This window comes from Micropterus salmoides, unplaced genomic scaffold (assembly GCF_014851395.1).
Source record: "Micropterus salmoides isolate LMB-PRFRI ecotype aquatic unplaced genomic scaffold, ASM1485139v1 Ms_hic_scaffold_1, whole genome shotgun sequence".
Classification (NCBI taxonomy): Eukaryota; Metazoa; Chordata; class Actinopteri; order Centrarchiformes; family Centrarchidae; genus Micropterus; species Micropterus salmoides.
The window spans coordinates 3,132,168-3,154,225 of record NW_024040040.1 but is presented as its reverse complement, the minus strand read 5'-3'; the positions used below and the strand labels follow the sequence as shown (position 1 = coordinate 3,154,225).

At 40.5% G+C, this 22,058-nt stretch overlaps 2 protein-coding genes and 1 long non-coding RNA gene across 3 annotated transcripts; all 3 read left to right on the top strand.

Annotated features, from left to right (window-relative positions):
- Window positions 1-6: 6 nt before the first annotated feature.
- LOC119917072 lies at window positions 7-4,054 on the top strand. The gene is made up of 2 exons (XR_005447218.1): window positions 7-327; window positions 2,598-4,054. It is a non-coding gene; the product is annotated as an uncharacterized LOC119917072 (long non-coding RNA).
- A 2,856-nt stretch (window positions 4,055-6,910) lies between these two features.
- Window positions 6,911-8,755, top strand: LOC119915576 (piggyBac transposable element-derived protein 3-like). The gene has a single exon (XM_038735161.1). The coding sequence runs from the start codon at window positions 6,911-6,913 to the stop codon at window positions 8,753-8,755; it is 1,845 nt and encodes a 614-aa protein (XP_038591089.1).
- Window positions 8,756-11,313: 2,558 nt separating this feature from the next.
- Window positions 11,314-14,089, top strand: LOC119908242 (zinc finger and SCAN domain-containing protein 22-like; the record flags this gene model as incomplete). The annotated part of the gene is given in 2 exon segments (XM_038725987.1): window positions 11,314-11,715; window positions 13,060-14,089. Coding segments are annotated over 2 exon segments (1,202 nt in total), but the record flags the coding sequence as incomplete, so codon positions are not given.
- Between the last annotated feature and the right edge of the window lie 7,969 nt (window positions 14,090-22,058).

Sequence of the window (22,058 nt, the reverse complement as noted above, 5' to 3'; positions counted from 1 at the left end):
CAGGAAGTAGCCGGAGCCGGAGCTCGGCCTCACAGTCGGAGCAGCTTCCATAGAGACCAAACTGTATTTTTCACGGAGCCCAAATGTCCAAATGTCCAGATAGAGCTGTCTGAATAGACTCTGTGCTGTTCCCTTTATCTGAACATGTTTAACATCTGAATTATCTCCCGCTGTCCTACGAAGCTAATGCAGTTAGCTTAGCTTGCTAGCTGGAAACAGTCTGGAGGAAAAGCTGCTGTGAATCAGTAAAAATGTCTAAAGTGGAGAACGAGGAGGAACTTTGTGGACAACGCAAACTACTGGACGCTGTTTTCAAGCCTGCAGCAGGTTTGTACACTTTACTGCTTATTCTCACTGTAAACTGCCTTTACTGCAGTAAAAGTACTAAACCACTCTGTGAAAATACTCCACTGCGAGTAAAAGTCCTGCATTCAAACCTTCCTTCAGTAAAAGTATGTATTATTAGATACAGACAGACAAATCTGTGTTATGCTTGTCTCCAAAGAAACGTCTGTATACCCACCAGGGACATAGAAATTAAGCTTTACTGGGGCTCAGGCCCCCCCATCCCCCAAAACCTTTTTAGAAAGTCTATGAAATTTGTTAATGTGCTTTACCAGCTTCTCTTGTATCGCCCATTTTTATTGGCACTGCTGCGTCAGAAAGGGCTTTGACTGCAGCATGCGCACACACACGTTAGGGATGCATGATTATGGCCAAAGTGATGATCACGATTATTTTGATCTACATTCCCAGATAGCAGACCAACACTGAATCAACGTTGCATCAACGAAACTATCATTGAATCAGTGTTGCAGTTAGTTGATTGTTAATCAGGTTTGCACCCTGAAATAGAATAAAATAAAGTAGAAAATAGATAAAAATGGTCATAAAAGCGATGTAAGTTGAGCCTAAATTCAATCGTTGATTTATGTTAAATCATCATTGAAACAACAACAGATCAGCCCTGCTTTATCTACAGCAGGATTCTGTGCAACTTGCCAGCAAATCATGTCAGTTGACTCCTGTCAATCAGAGACCACGTGGGGTTGCAGTTAAAATGGTCTTGAACCACAAAGTCACACTCAAAGTAAATAAAACATCCTTGAATCAGACATTAATTCACATGTACTTTTATTCATTTACACCACCACATCCTGTCTGAACAGGAAATAACATCACATTCAGAAAAGTCAGAGGATCTCAATATGACATTTCACTATGACTTAATACAACATATAAAGCAGTGTTTCCAACACATACTGTAGGCTTTACTTGGGCAGGCCGCCCAGGTAGATTAACAGCCGTCCAAGTAAATTTTGTGACCCATTTTAAAATCATTTCTGATTGCAGTGCTGCGCATATTCGCTCCGCACATCCTCTCACTTGTCTCTCTCTCACGCAAACATGGACAACAGACCCGTCTTTGAATTGAATGGTTGGTATCATAAACACAGCTGCACAAATCTGTCCAACACAACGCTGTCAGTGTCGAAGACCCATCTTCAAAACAGTTATTAGCGAGCATGTAAGGAGGCTAGCTAATAAGGATCTATGTTAACTTTGGAAAACAGTTAACAAAGTTGGCAGGCTGTATAACTGGTAGTAAATAGGTGCGAGATAGACCTACTGGCTGATTTTCGCCGACTTGATAGATAGGGAAATATAAACAGCGCCGTCAAGTCAGACACAATCTACCTCCAGTAGCTGCTTGAGTTTACTTTGAGCTTAGAACAATAAGACCTTGCTCTCACGAGGTTTAGTGACGTTTTGCAGTGCAGGTGTTGTGCCGAATTCTGCATGCCTGCCATGAATTGCATCCACCTCGCGGGAGGTAACGCTCTTTTATACTGAGAAAAAGAAAGAACATTTGTTTTGCCAAATTATACATTCACTTCTTAAGGTCCTTTTAGGACACTTTGCTGCTCACATTGTTTGAACGCGGTAATAGTAAATTCTCACAGTTTAATGAAATTTTAAAATGTCAATTAAGCTGAATTACAAGAGGAGAATGCTAGAGTAAGGTTACTCCAGCCAGGAAGCAACAAAAGGAGAAATTTTCCTTCAAGCCTGTCTGCACTGGCTTTTTAACATTAACGTTAAAGGAAACACTGACTGTTTTTTCACAAGTCTGATTGGCTTATATGTCTGTGGGGGGCAGGTATTTGAGGCATTTCAAGGTTTGATTGACACATTTTGGGTCAATCCTTGGGGAGAAATAAAAAAAAAAAAAAACAGTCAGCAGACGAGAGCCTTTATTTAAGGGCTACAGTGTAATCCAACACCGCTTACATTCACATTGGTCAAAGTGCCTCTGTAAATGTGTCTATCCTTCAAAAAGTCAATACATAAATCAGTCAATCAATAAAGCCAATCCCGATCAGTTAACAAATGTCTTGATTGGCCCCGACTGGATCGTTAATTATAATATATATATTATATATCGGAACATCCCTAGTTTGAATGGATTCCAAATACATTGTTCTAAATGTGCATAATAATCCACACATTTAAGAAAGCAGTGGTGTTAGTGGTTTAAAGGTTAACAGGAAGTTACAATTTTCTAAAAAGTGTTTGTATTTCATTATTCTCTGCAGAAGTCCAACTGCTGTTGGTGAGTAAAGAAGAGGTTCCCCCTGAGCAGCAGGAGTGGAGCCTCAGGCTGGACCAGGAGGACCCACCAGAGCCCCCCACACATTAAAGAGGAACAGGAGGAACTCTGGACCAGTCAGGAGGGAGAGCAGCTTCGAGGGCTGGAGGAGGCTGATATCACCAAGTTCACATTCACTCCTGTCGCTGTGAAGAGTGAAGAAGACGATGAAGAGAAACCTCAGTCCTCACAGCTTCATCAAAGACCGACTGAACAGATGGAAACAAAAGCTGATGGAGATGACTGTGGAGGACCAGAACCAGCCAGGAACTCAGATCCAGATGGACATTTTCAACCTGAGACTGATGACAAGACGTCAGACTCCTCTGAACCTGAGGCAGATGACAGTTGTGATTGGGAGGAGACCAGGAAACCTCAGTCAGGTTCAAACCCTCTGCGAAACAATAAAGTACCTGTAAGTGATCAGGAATGTAATACTGGAAAAACATCAAGTTGCTCCTCTGAATGTGCTGCAAGCTCTGGCCACAAAGGACATCTGCAGGAATACAGTGGTCCCCGAACAGCAGAGAAACCATTCAGTGTCTCAGTTTGCAAAAAAAGACTTTCAAGTGAGAGGAAATTTCATAGGAATTCTCACATTAAAGAAACTATTCAGTTGTTCTGTCTGTGGAAAAAGATTCAAACAACAATCATATTTGACCAGACACTTAGAAGTGCATACAAAAGACAATACTTTTCTCAGTTTGTAAAAAATATTTTCCACTGAGAAAAGCTGCCATGAGGCACATAAAAAGACACTCAAGTGTGAAACCCTTCAGTTGTTCAGTTTGTGGTAAAAAATTTATAGAAAACTGAGGAAGTCAGTTCAGAACTGTGACGCATCTAACAATAATTCATGCCACATAGTCATTCAAAGTCTTTTTTTGTCTTCGTGGGCTGCACGATATGAGAAAAATGTGCGAGAACTTTGTTCAGTATTGCGGTGTCAAAATAAATCTAGAGCATCAAAGTCATTATATAAACAAATGAATCAATCTCATAAAATAAATGATATTCCTGGTATCAAAATGAGTGAAGTTAACAAGGAAATCAGGGACTCATCAGTCCTTCCTCGAGTCCTCCTTCCCTCTTTGTTGTAATCAGCCGCTTATTCCACCACAGTATCTATATCCCAGAACTAGGAACCTTTTGATGAATTCAGTGTTTCTATTGCAGGGACCAGGGTCTAAATAAGTGTCTTTATTCTACCCCCCAAAGGTATTTATTTTAGTCCCCATAAAGTTATGTTCCTCCTACCCTCAGGCGGACACAGACGTGAGTGCTGCCAGCTCATGTGCTGCTCCGTCACCTGGAAATGCTTTAATGACCTTCCAGACTGTTGCAATTTTATGTTTGTTGATGACTTGATGACTGTATCAGTTATTAAATTTGGAACAAACTTTAGTTGTGTCTCTCTTATACTCCCAGCCAAAACATGCTATTTGTAGTAGTCAAGCATGTAGTTTTTGATTAAAGGCTATTCCAATCAAATCTGATATTCATATGTACATTTTTCTCATGGATAGTGGTACCAAATAATGAGGCCTGTCTATCGCTATGTACGGCGTATAGCCTACATCAGAGTAATAACAAACATCAGCTGGTTAATTTGTCTAATCTTCAAAGGTCTTTCAGGGTGTCCGCGGGGTCTTAAAAAGTCTTAAAAGGTGATGAATCAATTTTGCAAAAAATTAAGGCCATTAAAAAGTATTAAAAAGTCTTAATCGCCACTTAACAAGGTATTAAATGTTGAAGATATTTTTTTCAATGTGAAAATCCTGTTTGCTAAAAGTGTAGGTGAACGTATTTATTTATAATGCATAGCCAAAAGACAGGCAGTGAGTAGCGACTGTGTGATTCGTTTCTGTAACGTTAGGCGCAGGGATCTACCGAGCGCCTATTTCACTCTTAAACGCTCCAAAAAACAGATCCATGAAAACCGGAAAATGATTTACGAGTACAACCAACCGCAATCTCCCACCCTGCCGGACTCGCAATGTTACTCGTCCAAAACATAGTCGGAGTGGCGATAAGAAGTAGTAGTTAGCTGGCTATTTAGCTAAAGCTCTGCTTTTTATTGAAACAAATTCAACTTTTCATAAAGCTGACGCTCTCGTCAGTGTCACTTTTTGTGAACAAAACACAGCCTGGATGGAGCGGGATTAAAAAAAACAAGCTTGATGTGCTGCAACAAACTTTATAAATGTTGAACTCATAGTTCTGCATAAACAGTTCTGATTCTAGACGAGTTCGTAGCCCTAAATCAAGGCTGGAGACTATCATGTAGCCTGGAGCATTTTTCTTGCACTAAGTTAATGAATAAAAAGCAACCCCAAACTGAAGCAGCTGTAATTTGAATTAATATTATACTAGTGGTAAGTTATACTATTATATGAAATTATATTGACTATAGTAACATAATGAATATATCAAACTTACAGTTTACTATTAAATTAACAATATACTTTCAATTTAATGTTATACTAATCCTGTCATTTAGACCAGTTCCTCTTCCTGGTTGTGCCTGTGCTGCACCACCTAACCTACTTATTTATTCATCACTCAGTTTATTCTCTTCATCTTTGTTCCCTCCTGGCCTATTTGAATTTTGTTGTATTGATCAAGTGGTCGATGAAAGTTATCACACACATCATTGCAGGCAAGCTCACATTATCTAGTTTAAACCAACTAAAACACAAAATTACAGTGTGGTTCACATGATTTTCTGTAATGCTGCGTACATAAACGTCATAGTTTATATAAGACAGTTGCGTTTCGCAGGAAATCTGACCAGTTCTTCACATAGAGAACTGTTGGCCCATACAGGCTGTTATAGGCATCTGAGAAAGTTGGTGAATGCCTCAATTTTTAGGTGGCGTTACTAACTGGTGACATATAGGCAATAAATATGTTATAAATATACTTAAATTCCTTTTAAAACCTCAAAAATGTCCCTTTTAAAGGTGTGTGGCTGATTTAATCGGTTACAGCTCAAAGTGGCGCAGCAGTCTTAAAATATGTTGAAAAAGTCTTGAAAAGGTCTTAAAAAGGTTTTGAATTTTACTTCAGGATTCCTGTATATACCCTGTCTTTAGACCGCTGTGGGAACACACAACAGTGGGCGGAAGGAACCTTTTAGTTCCCTAGATCCTGGGACTAAAAGTCCATTGTACTTTTGGTGGAAACGCAGCAATTCACTGCTTGTGGGTAATATGGGGAAGGGGCTGTTTTTTCAAATTTTAAGGTTCGTGGCAAACTAAGATGAACAGTTAGATTACTGACAGACAGACACTTTTAGCCAATAGCCAAGCTAGCATACTGCGCTTGTGTAAAACATAGAGGATGAGAGATAATGGACAGAGTAGGACAGGGCAGTAGGTTGGGCAATGTCAATTTTGCAGAGAAACACAGAGTTATCTACTACGAAGGGCTGGACGATTTCACCTAAAATCAAAATCACAAGTAATTGAACTTTTAACTTCGATTAATTTGTTTTTGAATGTTGTTTTTTTGCCCTCATATGTCACCGACAATGTTTGTACTGTAAAAATGCTCAGCTATTAAAGTTGGGTTTATTTACTCACAGATTTCACAAATTCATTAGGCTATCTAAATGTTAATTAATAAGGTAATATTGACATGCACATTACAGACATGGTTCCTCTATATTCGGCGCTGCTGAATTATGACCGCTGCTACTAAAATTTCACTCGATTATTTAATATCAAAGCGGAACAAAAGATTTTCACCCGCACACAGTGTGAGCACGGTAAATCACGCTTTGCTAGCTTCCTCTCCTCATTCATAACGAAAATATGCTCAATATTGGCCAATAATTTATCAAATTGATAATTATTGTACATCCCTATCAAATAGTTTCCTAAAAACATTTTCTACCAAACGGTTGGGTTGGCACTTCATGGTAAAGGTTGTGAGTCTACTAATTTAATACAAATTGACTATTTGCTGTGAAATTAAACATGTCTTATCATTCATTGTTGTTAACATGATACATTTAATGTGTTTCCATTTATATATATATATATGCTGGAATGATTTCATAAATATATTTATAATGATAAAAACATGCATTACCAAAGTAATGCTGAGATAATAAATGTACAACTTTAATGGAATAAAAAACTTAAGAACTAATGAATATCTTGAAAAAATAGACATGTGTTGGTAGTAACATTACTATTATTATGACACTACATGGTTTGTAAGTGTGATTTTTCCTTTCTGTTTTACAAATAATAGATGGACACCAAAACATTTTATGGTGCAAGGCCACGGAATTTTCTGGCCCTTATACCAGAAAATCCTCAAGACTCTGACGTTGATCTGTGTGATGATGGCGACAACCAAATAGAGGAACCTGATTATCAGCCCACACAAGCAGGAGATGAGGACAGTTCTTTTGAATCCATGGATGAGGAGGAGGTTGCCTCATCTTCTAAACAACCGAAGAGTAAGAAGAGGAGAAAAGGACAAAACAACCTAAGAGCAGTTTCCTTGGCAGAGCTAGAGGACACTGCTGACCCTAAATCACCCTCAGGCCTAAACAGAGGCACTCAGAGAATGTGGAAGTTTGAAGACATTGAGGCATTCCAGTTTCCTGATTCAAGATTTGAACTCCCTGATGACGTAAAGACACCCTTCCAGTACTTCAAAACACTCTTCACTGACAAGATGATTCAACATATTGCTGAACATACCAATCTGTACTCTGCACAGGAGTTGGGCGATCCAATCAAAACTACCCCCGAAGAGATTGAAGATTTCCTGGCAGTACTACTTTTCATGGGTGTTTTCAACTTCCCAGCCATGGATGACTACTGGCACCACCAGTCACGTTTCAGTGTGATAGCTGATATCATGTCAAGTAAGAGATTCAAGCTGTTACGCCGGTTCATTCATTTTACTGACAATCAGCAGGACAATAACAGTCCGGACCGGTTTCAGAAAATCCGCCCCCTTTTTGAGATGCTTCGTGAGCAGTGTCTCCTGATCCCATCCACTTACAAGCACAGTGTGGGTGAAGTCATGGTGGCATATAAATGCACAAGGGCTGGTACTCTCGGCCAATACATTGCCAACAAGCCAGACAAGTGGGGCTTTAAATTGTTCTGCCGGGCCAGTCCATCTGGCATCATTCATGACCTACTGCTCTATCAAGGGGCATCCACATTTTTTAATGTGGCCCTCAGTGAGGAGGAGCAGGTGCTGCCTCTAGGGGCCAAACTGGTGACAACCCTCAGCAAAACAATAACACAGCCACGGCTTTCAGTTATCTTCTGTGACAGCTACTTCACCAGTTTCGACTTGCTCCACAACCTGCATGCAAACCTGGGTGTCAGGTGCATTGGCGCTGTCCAACCAAACGGCATGGGTGGAGCTACCATGATGACAGACAAACAGCTGATGAAGGAAGGACGTGGAGCTCTTGACTACAGGTCTGCTGAAGGAGTGATCGCAGTGAAATGGTTTGACAACAAATGTGTCAGCCTTCTTAGCAATGCCTGTGGGATCATGCCTCTTTCAACTGTCAAACGGTGGAGCAAAGATTCCCGCACAAAGATTTCCGTCCCGTGCCCATCACTCGTTACTGCCTACAATCAGCATATGGGAGGCACTGATCTTTCTGACATGCTGGTACACCTGTACAAGACCCCAGTCAAGTCGAGGAGATGGTACATTCCCCTGTTTGGATACATCCTTGACCTGTGCATCTCAAATTCCTGGCTGGTCTACAAGAGGGACTGTGGCCTACTGAACGAGAAACCAATGCCCCTCAAAAGGTTCCGTCTGGCAGTTGCCCACAGTTTGGTGCAAGTCAACAAACCACCATCCAAAGTTGGCCGACCGTCACCTTCCTCTCCACCACTGATGTCATCTCAAAGGAAACACACTACCACAAAACCCTCACAACCACAACCAGATGTGCGTTACGATAACTGCGGACATTTCCCACTTCACTGTGACAAGCGAGGGCGGTGCAACTTATGTCCAAAGGGGGTGTCGAGATGGAAGTGTCAGAAATGCAATGTTTTCCTGTGTTTGAATGCCAACCAGAATTGCTTCGCAGCATACCACCAGAAATAAAGTAGAGCTTATGCCAGAAACGTTTGTGTTGTTGTACACAGATGAGCAATCTGCCATTATGTAACACACTGATCCTTTATCTCAGTAGTTATCTAAGCCTGTCTGAAGGCTGAGCGTGCATGTACTTGTTCTTCTGAAATACTCAAAGAACAGAAATATTTACTTGATTTAGTGTTTGCCATGTTGGTAATATTCAACAATCAATGAAGTTACCGTGTAGTGCATACTGTTTGTATGAACTCCCCTATAAACTCTAGCTACAATAGCTAATTAGGAATGAAGTGCTGAATTTGCCTTCTCTGCTGCTGACTGTCATAAAGAAGTTAGAATTTTATGTTTTCTAAAATATGTTGGTATTAAAATTTATTTTGATAACCTGATAATGAAGAGCCATCTCAACCGCTTCACAGAGCACTGTATCAAAAAAACTAGCCTATTGGGTCTGTTTAACTTTTTTTTTATTGATTATTCTATTGATGACCTAATGAAAAAAAAAATTCCATCAGTTTTTTCTTGGTGACGACTTTAAAGGGTTTTAACATGTTTTATTTGTTTTTAGAAATATTTTTCAAAGCTCAATATGAGATGAAAATTAGTCTACAATGTTATTTAATGATTTATTTTCTGTTTACTTGTGATGTGAATCCATTGTGAACTTCCTTGTAAACCATTAGAAGTTTGTAATAAAAATGTGTAGTGCTTTAATAAAGTGTGTTGATTTATCCCTCGAAAAACTAAAGGGTTGTGGACCAATAAGTCATTTATAGATCATCTGTACCATTGATTGTGAATGATCCACCTGCAAATCATCATTAGGCAGTAAGTAAAGTAAAATACTTTTTTAAAATTTTATTTTGAGCACAGTACTCAAATCAGAAAGGCAGAAGAAAAGTTGGGTTTGGCTTCATCCACACTACTAGCATTGTACTATAGCATTATTGTATTATTTTATACTTGGACATTTTTTGATTTCCTTACTTTTTACATATTTATATTTATGTTCATGTGTACTGTAAGCATTAATTTATACCAAGGCAAATTCCTAGGGTGTGAAAATGTACCTGGCAATTCATAGTTTTCAGTCACTTGACATGCGCGGTGACCTGGAGGGCAAAACAACAGACCAACATAGCGGCTCACACTGCGACTCCCCCGTTGAGACGCCGTAAAAGGGATCACCTCTCAACTCAGGAAAAAGAAAGATATGAACACAAACTGCAAGTGTTGGGCACTTCAGATCCATGTTACAGCATTCGCTGCCTCATTTCCACCCTTAAAAACTGCCAAGTCCCTGCCGCCACCGACTGCAGTATGTTTACGTTACCTTGTAGGGAATCCCTCACCTAACACAGCCCAGGCTTGTCTCTTCCTCGATTAGTGTATCCGAAAGCACAACTACCATCCTGCATTTTGGGAACGCAAAAGTAACAAACTCAAAATAATACTGTGTCACTTGCTTCCTGGTTGACAGGCAGCAGAAAATAACGTTTTTTTTGCCCTCCAAGGGAACGTTTTCCTGGGAATGTGGAGTCACCTGAAAACTACTCTATGTTTTCGTTTTAAAACACAGGCTTTCACATTTGACTTCCTTATTGGGTCTTGTGAGTCATGCGTTTAAATGAAATGGTCAAATTTAAATTATAACTAAATAAGATGTCTACAGGTAATCACATTTGTAAATCAATGACTTATGAATGAATGAAAAATGAAAATAAACTGTCTGGTACTAATGGTATTTAGAATACCACTTAGGCCTAAGTAAATTCCCCCCATGCAGCTTTGATGTGTCTAAAAGCTAACATTACAGTAACTTTTGTTCAACAGGAGAAATGGAAGAAGAGAAGACTTGTTAAAATCATGGCTTTTCACTGGTTGTTGACATAATTGTAGTTCTTTTACAGTAACAAGAGGTGTGAGTGCAAAGATTTTAGAAGCAACGCATATCCTGGGGGTTAAGCCTCCCCTGTCTTTCAATCCCAGTGACGTCCCTGGATATTCCCACAATTGACAGTTTCTAATAGAATGGACTCTCCAATGCAAAGCTTCAATATTATAAAAGAGGAGAAAGTGGACAGAGAGGAGTTCTAACATCCGTTACTTGGTTCAGGAATATCTGAAGAAGAGCTGCTATCATTAACTTACTGCAGGAAATCTAGAAGAAAAACACAAATGGCACAGATTATTACAAACTTCAAAGGTCTGTCAGAAGGAGAAGTAATGGAGGTAAATGTAGGAAGGAAGATGTTATTGTTTTTAAGACACACAACACTACTACTACTTTACAGCATGAAAAAGACAGAGTCATAAATGTGAGATTGTAAGGAATATGTTGAACTTGTAGTACTGATGGGCTGTAGGAAGTTCAGTGTAGAAGGACAAAGACTGAAGGACAGGGTGGTAGATATGTAAAGGGAGTGGAGCGTCAAAGGTCTGATGTTACACACTCCGGTCCAGCAGGTGGCAGCACGCACCAATAACGTTGCTTTGTAGTCCGCCCAGAAAACCAAACACCAAAGAATATTTCCGGTGGCTAAAATGTTAATTTTCCGTAACCATAAGATAAAGCAGCAGAGCCTGCATGTGAGGATCAACGTGTTTAAGTGGACTCTGTTTAAACTTTCGGGATGTTTCACCTCAGACTCATCTCCTGTTAGCCAAGAATGCTAAAGGAAGTTAGCTTGTCAGCAGGAAGTAGCCGGAGCCGGAGCTCGGCCTCACAGTGTGTATTTTATCAGAGTGAGCTGCGTGTCTGTAACGGAGTGTGTCTGGAGGAAAAGCTGCTGTAAACATGTCTAAAGTCCAAACGCTGAGAGCTTTTGTCCAGCAGCGACTAAGTGCGGCTGCTGAAGAGATATTTGAGCTGTTTGAAAGAACGATAGCAGAGTACGAGGAGGAACTTTGTGGACAACGCAAACTACTGGACGCTGTTTTCAAGCCTGAAGTCCGGTTACACAGAGCAGGTTTGTGCACTTTACTGCTTATTCTCACTGGAAACTGCCTTTACTGCAGTAAAAGTATGTGAGTATTATCAGCAACATGTGCTTACAGTATGACAGTAAAAGTACTCACAGTGCAGTAAAATGTTCCTGTCAGAGTTTCTCTGTTATATCTGATAAATATTCCTGCTGCATTAATGTGGATGCTGCATTTCACTGTTGGCGATGTTTAAGGTTAACACCAATAAATAATGTTTCACGTGCTACAAAGAAATAGCACTGAGCATGTGATGCTGATAACATTTCTATAAGTTTGTGTAAATCTTAGCAACGTAGATTTGGTGGCGTGGGGTCCAGATTTCACATCATTTTCGACCATTATTATTACCATATCTGTAAAAAGCTCGATCAGATAGATGCTATGAACAGTGATTTAATATTCATGGCACAGCACCAAGCCGCCTTTTGCCTCACCACCTTTATAATGTCAAAACCCTGTGTATGTGCTCCTCCATGGTCACCACCCTCCAGGACTTTTTTCTCTCTGCCTGATCTCGAGAAAGTCATCCATGCTTTTATTTCATCTAGGTTAGTTATTATAATTCATTGTGTTCAGGGCTAAGCAACATATATTAACATATATTAATTAACTAAACATCAAACGATATCAGTATGAACCAAATTGTCTAATTGTAATTTTATATCTATTTTGTAATTATGTCAGTATATCACGTAATACCGATACTGTCCAGTCCTAGTCAGCCCTAGTATTCTGTACCATTGCTTGCATATGCGCTTGCTTGTATCCTTCGCCGGCATCCAATCACAAGTGATGAATACTTGCCAATCACAGCATGGCAGGGCTCTCTGAAACTCTGGCAAGAAAAAACAATTCGATGCAACCGGAGCAAAGGAGATGAGAAGACGGCGCTGTGAGTGAGAGGAGGCTCTGTGGGCGCTGTCTGGGAGAAGAGAACCAGTATCGATGCTGTGAAAATTGAGTATTAAAACCATTTAAAATATTCAAAATCAACGATAATTTGACAACGCTAACAATGTACATGATTGACAGCATAAAACCTGGACTATATGCCACAATATGGCCTCTTCATATTTTTAACTGTAGATGTTTATCTGAATTCAGGACTAGTGGGTTCACATGTGCATGTAACATGAGCGTGGAGTCGCTGCTGCCTGGATCACAAACATTTTATGGTATATGGCCAATTTTGTTTGAATGACTTACAAATATGTTGTACAAAATATGCATCATTTCTACACACTTTTAAGAAAGCAGTGGTGTCAGTGGTTTAAAGGTTAACTGGAATTTTTCTAAAACGTGTGCATTTATTTCATTATTCTCCACAGATGTCCAGCTGCTGGTGAGTAAAGAACAGATTCCCCCTGAGCAGCAGGAGAGGAGCCTCAGTCTGGACCAGGAGGACCCACCAGAGCTCCCACAAATTAAAAAGGAGTGGCGCCTCAGTCTGGACCAGGAGGACCCACCAGAGCTCCCACAAATTAAAAAGGAGTGGAGCCTCAGTCTGGATCAGGAGGACCCACCAGAGCCTCCACACATTAAAAAGGAAAAGGAGGGAGAGCAGCTTCGAGGGCTGGAGGAGGCTGATATCACCAAGTTCCTATTCACTCCTGTCCCTGTGAAGAGTGAAGAAGACAATGAAGAGAAACCTCAGTCCTCACAACTTCATCAAAGTGTAACTGAACAGATGGAAACACAAGCTGATGGAGCGGACTGTGGAGGACCAGAACCAGCCAGGAACTTGGATTCAGATAGACATTTACAACCTGAGACTGATGACACGTCCCACTCTGAACCTGAAACTGATGACAGTTGTGATTGGGAGGAGACCAGGGAACCTCAGTCAGGTTCAAACCCTCTGCGAAACAATGAAGTACCTGTAAGTGATCAGGAATGTAATACTGGAAAAACACCAAGTAGCTCTTCGGAATGTGCTACAAGCTCTGGCCACAAAGAACATCTGCAGGAACACAACGAACTCCGAACAGCAGAGAAACCATTTAGATGTTTAGATTGTGGTAAAAGATACTCGGGGAGGAAGTCCTTAAGGAATCATATGAGACTTCATTTAGAAGGAAAACGTTTCAGCTGCTCAGTTTGTACAAAAACCTTTCAATCAAGCAGTGAGGTTGTGATGCACATGAGAATCCACACAGGGGAGAAACCATACAGTTGTTCCATATGCAGTAAGAGCTACTTCAGGAATAAGTCATTAAGGGAACATATGAGACTTCATTCAGAACAAGGTTTCAGCTGCTCAGTTTGTAAAAGAATTTTCAGTGACAGAAGCTCTTTGTCTAGACACACAGTAATTCACACAGGGGAAAAACCCTTCAGTTGTTCACTTTGTGGTAAAGGGTTCTCACGAGGCCAAACACTGACCCAACACTTAAGAGTACACACAGGAGAAAAACCTTTCCCATGCTCAGTTTGTAAAAAAAGTTTCAGTCACAGGACTACTTTGTCCTCACACATGAGAATTCACACAGGGGAGAAACCATACAGTTGTTCTGTTTGTGATAAAAGATTCACTCAGCACACTCAAATGAAAAATCACAGGTGTGCTGGTGAGAGCAGTGGAAGTAAATGAAGCTGCAGAAATTTGTGTTGAGCTGGTTCCCTCCAGCAGGATTGAAGTACTGAAGGCAAGACTTGGCTCAACACTGATCAGTTCAGAACTGTGAGACAGACGTAGTAGTGCTTTACAGCAGTCTGGGACTGTTCTGTTTGATATTACATGTATTCATTGAATTAAAGTATGTTTTACAATTAGAACTTATCTCTATTATATTTCTAAATGAAAACACCAAGCAAATATGAGGAGGTCAGCAGTGTGCTGTTGAACCTGATGAAAATGCATGCATGGGGATTTAAAAAGCCATCATCAATGGAGCTCTGGGCCGGTATTTATCAAGCTTCTCAAGTGCCATTTTAGTCTTAAGTGCTAAGAATTCATGAAATTTTCTCCTACTAAACTTGAGAATAAAAGCAAGTTATCAAATTTCTTAAAGCTGAGAATCACTCTCACTCTCCCAGTTATTTAAGACAGCTCGAGGTCTCTCCAAGTGGTTAGGTGCCAGTAGGGGCTTGTGATGGCGCTGTGGAGACAGAGACATGCATCTGAATTATTTGATGACGCACAGTTGATAAGACTGGGTTGGACAGCGCAGGCATAAACGTTGTCAGCGAGTTGGTGCTGATGATGATTTTGGCTCGTCACAACCATCAAATCGCCAAATAGACGTGGAAACAATTACAGCACTTTTGGCTACAGCTCCACACGTTGTCACACGTTTCATCAACTTCCCAACAACACCCAGGAGACAGAAGCAAACACAGTTCATGCAAATAACCGGCTTTACGGGAGTAGTAGGTGCATTGATGGTGCTCATGCAAACATAAACTTTTTTGTCTTTCATTTATTAATGTCTAGGCCTATATCATAATTTATTCTCTTAATTGTTATACATGTAAGTAAGTAAGTAATTCTGAGAAGCTTGATAAATACGGGCCCTGATAGTACAATTCACCATGGCAACATGGCGTCTTATTTACATTGCTCATCTTGCTCATTTCGCATTTAATAAAATGCTCTTAAAACACATTAACACTGTTTTTTCAGCCAATATTCAGAAAGTCACTTGTCTCCAACATGACAGGAATATTCCATCAGTGTGACTAATCACTAGGGCTGTTCCCGACTAAGGATTTACATAGTCCAATCAGAATTGTCAAGTCCTGCCTATAGTCGACTGATAGTCGAATCATGTAAGTGTTTTTGTTCGTGGCGATTTACGTGCATTACTGCTGCCGACAACTGCGTGCACGTCGCGGTTCCCCGCGGGTCTATTTCAAGTAGCCGGCTATTTAAAAACGATAAAATATTCTTTGTGTGGTTCATCAACAGTGATAAATTATCCAAAGTCCTGCGAGGTTCGGACAATTCGGCACAACACCAGTGAAGCTGGAGCTCCGTCTCTTCAGCAAGCATTCCTCCACTGCCACTGCACACTACGCCTACACGTGCGCACTCACGCACTTCAAAAACATTTACGGAAAGTTTGATTCTTTTTACATGTTTATTTACAGCATGAAACGTTGAAATGTGTATTGTAACAGGCTGTATATTAACTTATTTGGTGAAACTGGTAGTTCTCAGACGTTGAGCACCCCCATATCGCCAAAATGGCGTGATCCTTGTTTCGCTGCGAAGCTTTGACTGTAAGATTGACAGTCGAATCAGGCTCCGCCCATCGAAGCATTGCATCTTCCACTATTCAGGGTCAGTCCTACTAATCACAATAAGACTAATGATTGTTGATTGATTAGTTACAGCTTTATAGATTAGTTTGATTTAAACAGTGATTACTGCAGTAATGTAGGCCACTGTATTTGTTGCAAATCTGGCTGCTTCCTTAACATCCACAGAGTCACAGTGTTATAAATCAATTAGTGTTGCCTATCAATTTTATTGTGTATGTGTGTGAAGGAAATTAGACTGCCTCATTATTCAAATAACATTGAAGCCAACTTAAAGATGTAGGTTCTCCCATCTGATCTTTTGAATTCAAAATATTGTCCAAGTAACAAGTTTTTTTGTTGTTGTTTTTGTGTGTTATTTTTTCAAACCAGTGTCCTGTACTGCAAACCGAGGTAACTGGCTTATCCAGGTAACTTCAGGAGTAACTTTGTGACGTCGGGTGTAACTTTCCAATTAACTTGTTCTATGAAAGGTGTTACCCGAGGTCTGCTGCCATGGCAATTTACGCTGCATCTCTAAACTGCTCTGAGCAGGTTATTTACGTGGTTAACTAGAAGTAACCCATATATTAATTTACACAATAGTATTACATTTATATAACGATCCCTGCAGCCTCAGTGATTTAGGGAGAAGACCTTAATTAGGCTAATTAACTGTCCAATTTCTGTGATGTACGTTAAACAATAATTGAATTGTTTTAAATGTTTGCCCATATTTTATGTGACTATTTTACTTGTTCATAGCCACTCGGCTATGAACAAGTAAAATAGGGGGTTAATAATCCTAGAAAAAAATCCTAGATGTAAATGGTAAGTTTGCAAGAATGAAATTCCCTGAGATTTAAGTAAAAAAATAAAGATCACTCTGTAGTTTTCTTCTGAATACATACAATTCACGGCAAAGTCTCTAAAGTCCCAGTGTGGTGATAATATGGTGATTGTAGGCTGAAATCTCAAGTATTTCCTCATTGCTAAATCCGATTAAGAAGTTATAATATACTTAATATTATTTTCCGCTCTTTGCGTAAACAAGGCAGAGGTGTGGATGTATGTTATACTGCAGCCTTGCAGGGCTGGCTGGGCCCCTCATCTGGGCTGGCCTCGGGTTTGCGGGGCCCAGGGGCCGCTGGCTGTGCTTGCACTCGGGGAAGGGGGCTGCTGCGCCCCTCCGTTCTCGCTCCGTGACTGTAGTGGGCCCCCTGGCACGGCGCTCTGCTGTCGACGGGGAATGTGGTCTCGGATCCTTTGCACTTTGGGAAGGTTGCAGGGTCCTCTTGCTGCCTGCCGCCGCGGCCGATGCGGCACAGTTGCTGCGTTCCACTCTCACGAACACCTACATCCTGTGACAGGCTGAAACAAACGCACACAAACAAATTTAGGTTGTACATTGTTATCAACAGGTAGTTGAATTATTCTTTATGCATGTCAACAGGTCATTTATTTAAAGTAATTTATTATTATTTCCCTCTTGTGGCTGTGCTGTGTTGTTTAGTTGGTTGTCTCTTGTTGGGATAGGAGCCATACTGGCCCAGGATGCTGGATGGACGCTGCATCCCACATGTCCCAACTTTTTATGTGAATTTCAAAACCATATTGTTATGACAATCTTCTTACTGCTGTTAAGTTCTACCAGAGGCTAATTCACAAAATGCACTGCATAATTATTTCCATTATGTAAGTGGCATAAAATGGTTTTAAAATAACAGTGATATAGTTTATCACAACTATTTCTGGGACAATATATCGTGAACACAAACATTTCATAAACATTTCTTTTGATCACAATACATTTATTTTAGTGCAGTACACATTCACGGCTTTGTTTTGAACAAACATATAACTTGACATTATATTTAATCTAATTTCATTAACTGCAGGTATGTGGTGTTTTTCTCATTTATTGGGTGTGTCAGAGGTGTTACCCAATCAGCAGCCACATTTAAAAGACAGTGAAGTCCAGTGGCTGGCGTACGCAACAGGATGTTCAAGGCACCACCATTTCCATTTAAATAAATACTTTGCTACATTTTGTTAGGGCTAAAGTTGGCTTCAAACTGAAAATAACTCTACATTAACTTGATTTCACAGGGGAATCAAACGCGGTTTCCTGTGTGAACGTCCTGCGTTTGACACAGCCAATAGAGGTCGTTAAAAACGCAAACAAAATGTAACGTTTCCTCTGAGGAAATGGAAACGCACACCAGAGCAACATGTTGCTGCATTTAGTTTTCATTTTAAAATTTTCTTTAAGTTAATGTTTTGCTTCTTTTAGGGACTCTGCTCTTGCTGCAGGGTCAGAATTAAAATGCTATCCATGGCGAGCAGTTTTTCTTTACTTCACCACAGTCCAGTCCCCAGAGGATCCTGGTAGAGCGAGAGGAAGACCTTCAGAAAGGTAAATTTACTTTTTAGTCTTCAGCCACAGAAGCTGCTGGAGAAACAGCTCTCAGCAATCAATAGATCAGCAGAGCAATGTTCTCTCAGCTCACTTTAAAGCTATATTTTAAAGAGGTTCTTCTCTCACATACACACTAATCCTGCTCTGTCCTTCATCATTATAGAACATGAGTTTTGGATTTGGTGAAAAGGTAAAGTGGAATCAGAGGTCCTGATGATGAGATGCAAGAACAGTATGAGTTCAAGTGCAAGAGTTCTGAGTAAAAGGTCCCACATGGAAAGAACCTATATGAGGATATATGCGCATATATGAAACCTATATGCAGTTTATATGCACATATATGCTGCATATATACAGCATATATGCACATATATGATAATATATATGCTGCTTATATGCATATATATGCAGCATATAGGCAAAATTGAGGTGCATATACAGGCCATATAGGTCTCCAGTATTGCTTCTTTATATCCACATATAAGCCCTATATGTGGATGCAAGATATGTCTCCTATATAGCTCATGACAGGATCTGCTCATTTTGTAGCTCATATCTCACTTTGGCAACTGTCATTCATGATGCCTAGCTCATATTTTCTATTATCAAGGCAATAACTAAGAACTAAAAGAAAATTATGCAAGGACTTATGCATGTGCGAACACGTGAAATTGGTATCACATGTAATTGGCATGTTATGGAATTTAACAATTAAGTGAGAGGAGATGGAAAGCTATGATGTTTTCCTGAAACATTTACAAGGTCAATTCTTTCTTGTATAAAGATAGTGGAAAAGAAGGAAATGTATAACAAAATGGTTTGTTGTTTTTTTTGTCACTTCCAGATTCACATTACAGCTCATACACATCCACACATTCACCATTACATCCACCAAATGCAATGCAAAATGCAATGTTTTCTGTATTGTCTTAATGCAGTTTCTAGATGAATTTGGCTGAAAGATCATTAGTCTAAATGTAGCAAAAAAAAACAAAAAAAACCCAAAAGTACATAGAACATACATTCAAGTAATCATCATCCCACATCTATCTGAGCATTTCACTGTGGTTAATGAATGTCAACATTTCTGTTCAGTTTTTCGTCTTATTTTTGTTCTTGTACTATTTGATTGTTCTTAAGTTAATAAATAATGTAAATTTCTACATTTTGGGCTATTATTTATGTTGCCTAGTAGCTATGGATTTTTATAATTTTGCTAATCGGGCGGTAGGGCGGGTTGGCCGTTAATCGGAAGGTCGGCGGTTCAATCCAAGGGCTCCCCCTGGTTGCGTGTCGAAGTGTCCTTGGGCAAGATACTGAATCCCGAATTGCCTCTGGCGGCTGTTCCACCAGTGTATGAATGTGTGTGACTGGTGAATGCAGATGTAGTGTAAAAGCGCTTTGAGTGGTCGAAAAGACTAGAAAGGCGCTATACAAGTACGGAGCATATAGGTAAACATAGGTGCACTGATATAGGTACACATATAGGTACATGTATGCACGGATATAGTCCTCCATGCACGCCAAAGTTAGTCATGGAGTTCCTCAAGGATCTGTCCTCGGACCAATCCTCTTCACTTTATATATGCTTCCCTTGCAGATGATACTCAGTTATATATATTGATCAAACCAGATGAAACTCATCAGTTAGCTAAACTTCAAATGTGCCTTCAGGATGTTAAAACCTGGATGACCTGTAATTTTCTAATGTTAAACTCAGATAAAACTGAAGTTAGTGCTCTGGGGCCTAAGCACCTCCGTGACGCATTATCTAAAGATATAGTTTCCCTGGATGGCATCGTCCTGGCCTCCAGCACCACTGTGAGGAATCTTGGAGTTATCTTTGATCAGGACATGTCGTTTAAGTCTCACATTAAGCAAATTTTAAGGACCGCCTTTTTTCACCTACGTAATATTGCGAAAATCAGGAACATCCTGTCTAAAGATTATGCAGAAAAACTAGTCCATGCATTTCTTACTTCTAGGCTGGATTACTGCAATTCCTTATTATCAGGCTGCTTGAAAAAGTCCATTAAGACTCTTCAGCTGATCCAGAATGCTGCAGCACGTGTTCTGACAGGAACCAGGAAAAGAGATCACATTTCTCCTGTTTTAGCTTCTTTGCATTGGCTTCCAGTAAAATCCAGAATACAATTTAAAATCATTCTTCTTACCTACAAAGCTCTTAATGGTCAGGCACCATCTTATCTTAAAGAGCTCATAGTACCTTACTACCCCACCAGAGCACTGCGCTCCCAGAATGCAGGGTTACTTGTGGTTCCTAGAGTCTCCAAAAGTAGACTAGGAGCCAGAGCGTTCAGCTATCAAGCTCCTCTCCTGTGGAACCAGGTTCCAGTTTGGGTTCAGGAGGCAGACACCATCTCCACATTTAAGAGTAGGCTTAAGACTTTCCTCTTTGATAAAGCTTATAGTTAGGGCTGGCTCAGGTGAGTCCTGAACCATCCCTTAGTTATGCTGCTATAGGCCTAGACTGCCGGGGGATTTCCCATGATGCACTGAGCTCCTCTCTCCTCTACTTTCTCTCCCTCTGTATGCAACCTCATCCCATTATTGCATGTTACTAACACAACTTCTCCCCTTTCTGGTAGTCTTGTGCTTTCTCGTCCCTCTCCTCTCTCCTATCACTTCCTGCAGGTTTTCTGGCTCTGGAGCTGTGGAGTCTGGATCTGTGGTTGCGGGTCACCTGCTGCCCCCGTGTTCCTGCTCGACACCCTCTGCTGCAACGACTATTGTTACTAGTCTTATTGTTATTATTGTTATTATAATCATTAACACTACTATAAATATCTGTACCATTTTTCATTCAGTCTATAGCAACATCACCTTTACTGTCTGTACCTCTGTGTGTATATTGTGTAGGCTGCCTCCCTCCCCTTCCACCCCTCTCTTTTTCTCTCTGTTCCTCTCCTGCTCTCTCTCTCTCTCTCTCTCTCTCTCTCTCTCTCTCTCTCCTTCCATCCTCTCTCTCTCTCTCTCTCTCTCTCTCTCTCTCTCTCTCCCTCCCTCCCTCTCTCTCTCTCTCTCTCTCTCTCTCTCCCTCCCTCCTCTCTCTCTCTCTCTCTCTCTCTCTCTCTCCTTCCATCCCTCTCTCTCTCTCTCTCCTCTCTCTCTCTCTCCTTCCATCCTCTCTCTCTCTCTCTCTCTCTCTCTCTCCTTCCATCCCTCTCTCTCTCTCTCTCTCTCTCTCTCTCCTTCCATCCCTCTCTCTCTCTCTCTCTCTCTCTCTCCCCCAACCGGTCGAGGCAGATGGCCGCCCACCCTGAGTCATGGTTCTGCTCGAGGTTTCTGCCTCTTAAAGGAAGTTTTTCCTTGCCTCTGTCTCCTAGTGCTGCTCTTGGTGGGAACTGTTGGGCTTCTGTAAATAGCATCACAGAGTACGGTCTAGACCTGCTCTTTTATGAAAAGCGCTGTGAGATAACTGTTGTTGTGATTTGGCGCAATATAAATAAAATTGAATTGAATATAGGTACACATATATGCATATATGTACATATAATATAGGAAAACGGCCAATTGTCAAATATATTAAAAACCTATATTAAAACTATATGTTTATATAGGTTCTTTCCGTGTGGGGTAATCCAATGTTGCCTGTTCATTATTGTGCCTTTATAATAATGCTGACGATGAGTTTGCATACTCATTCTT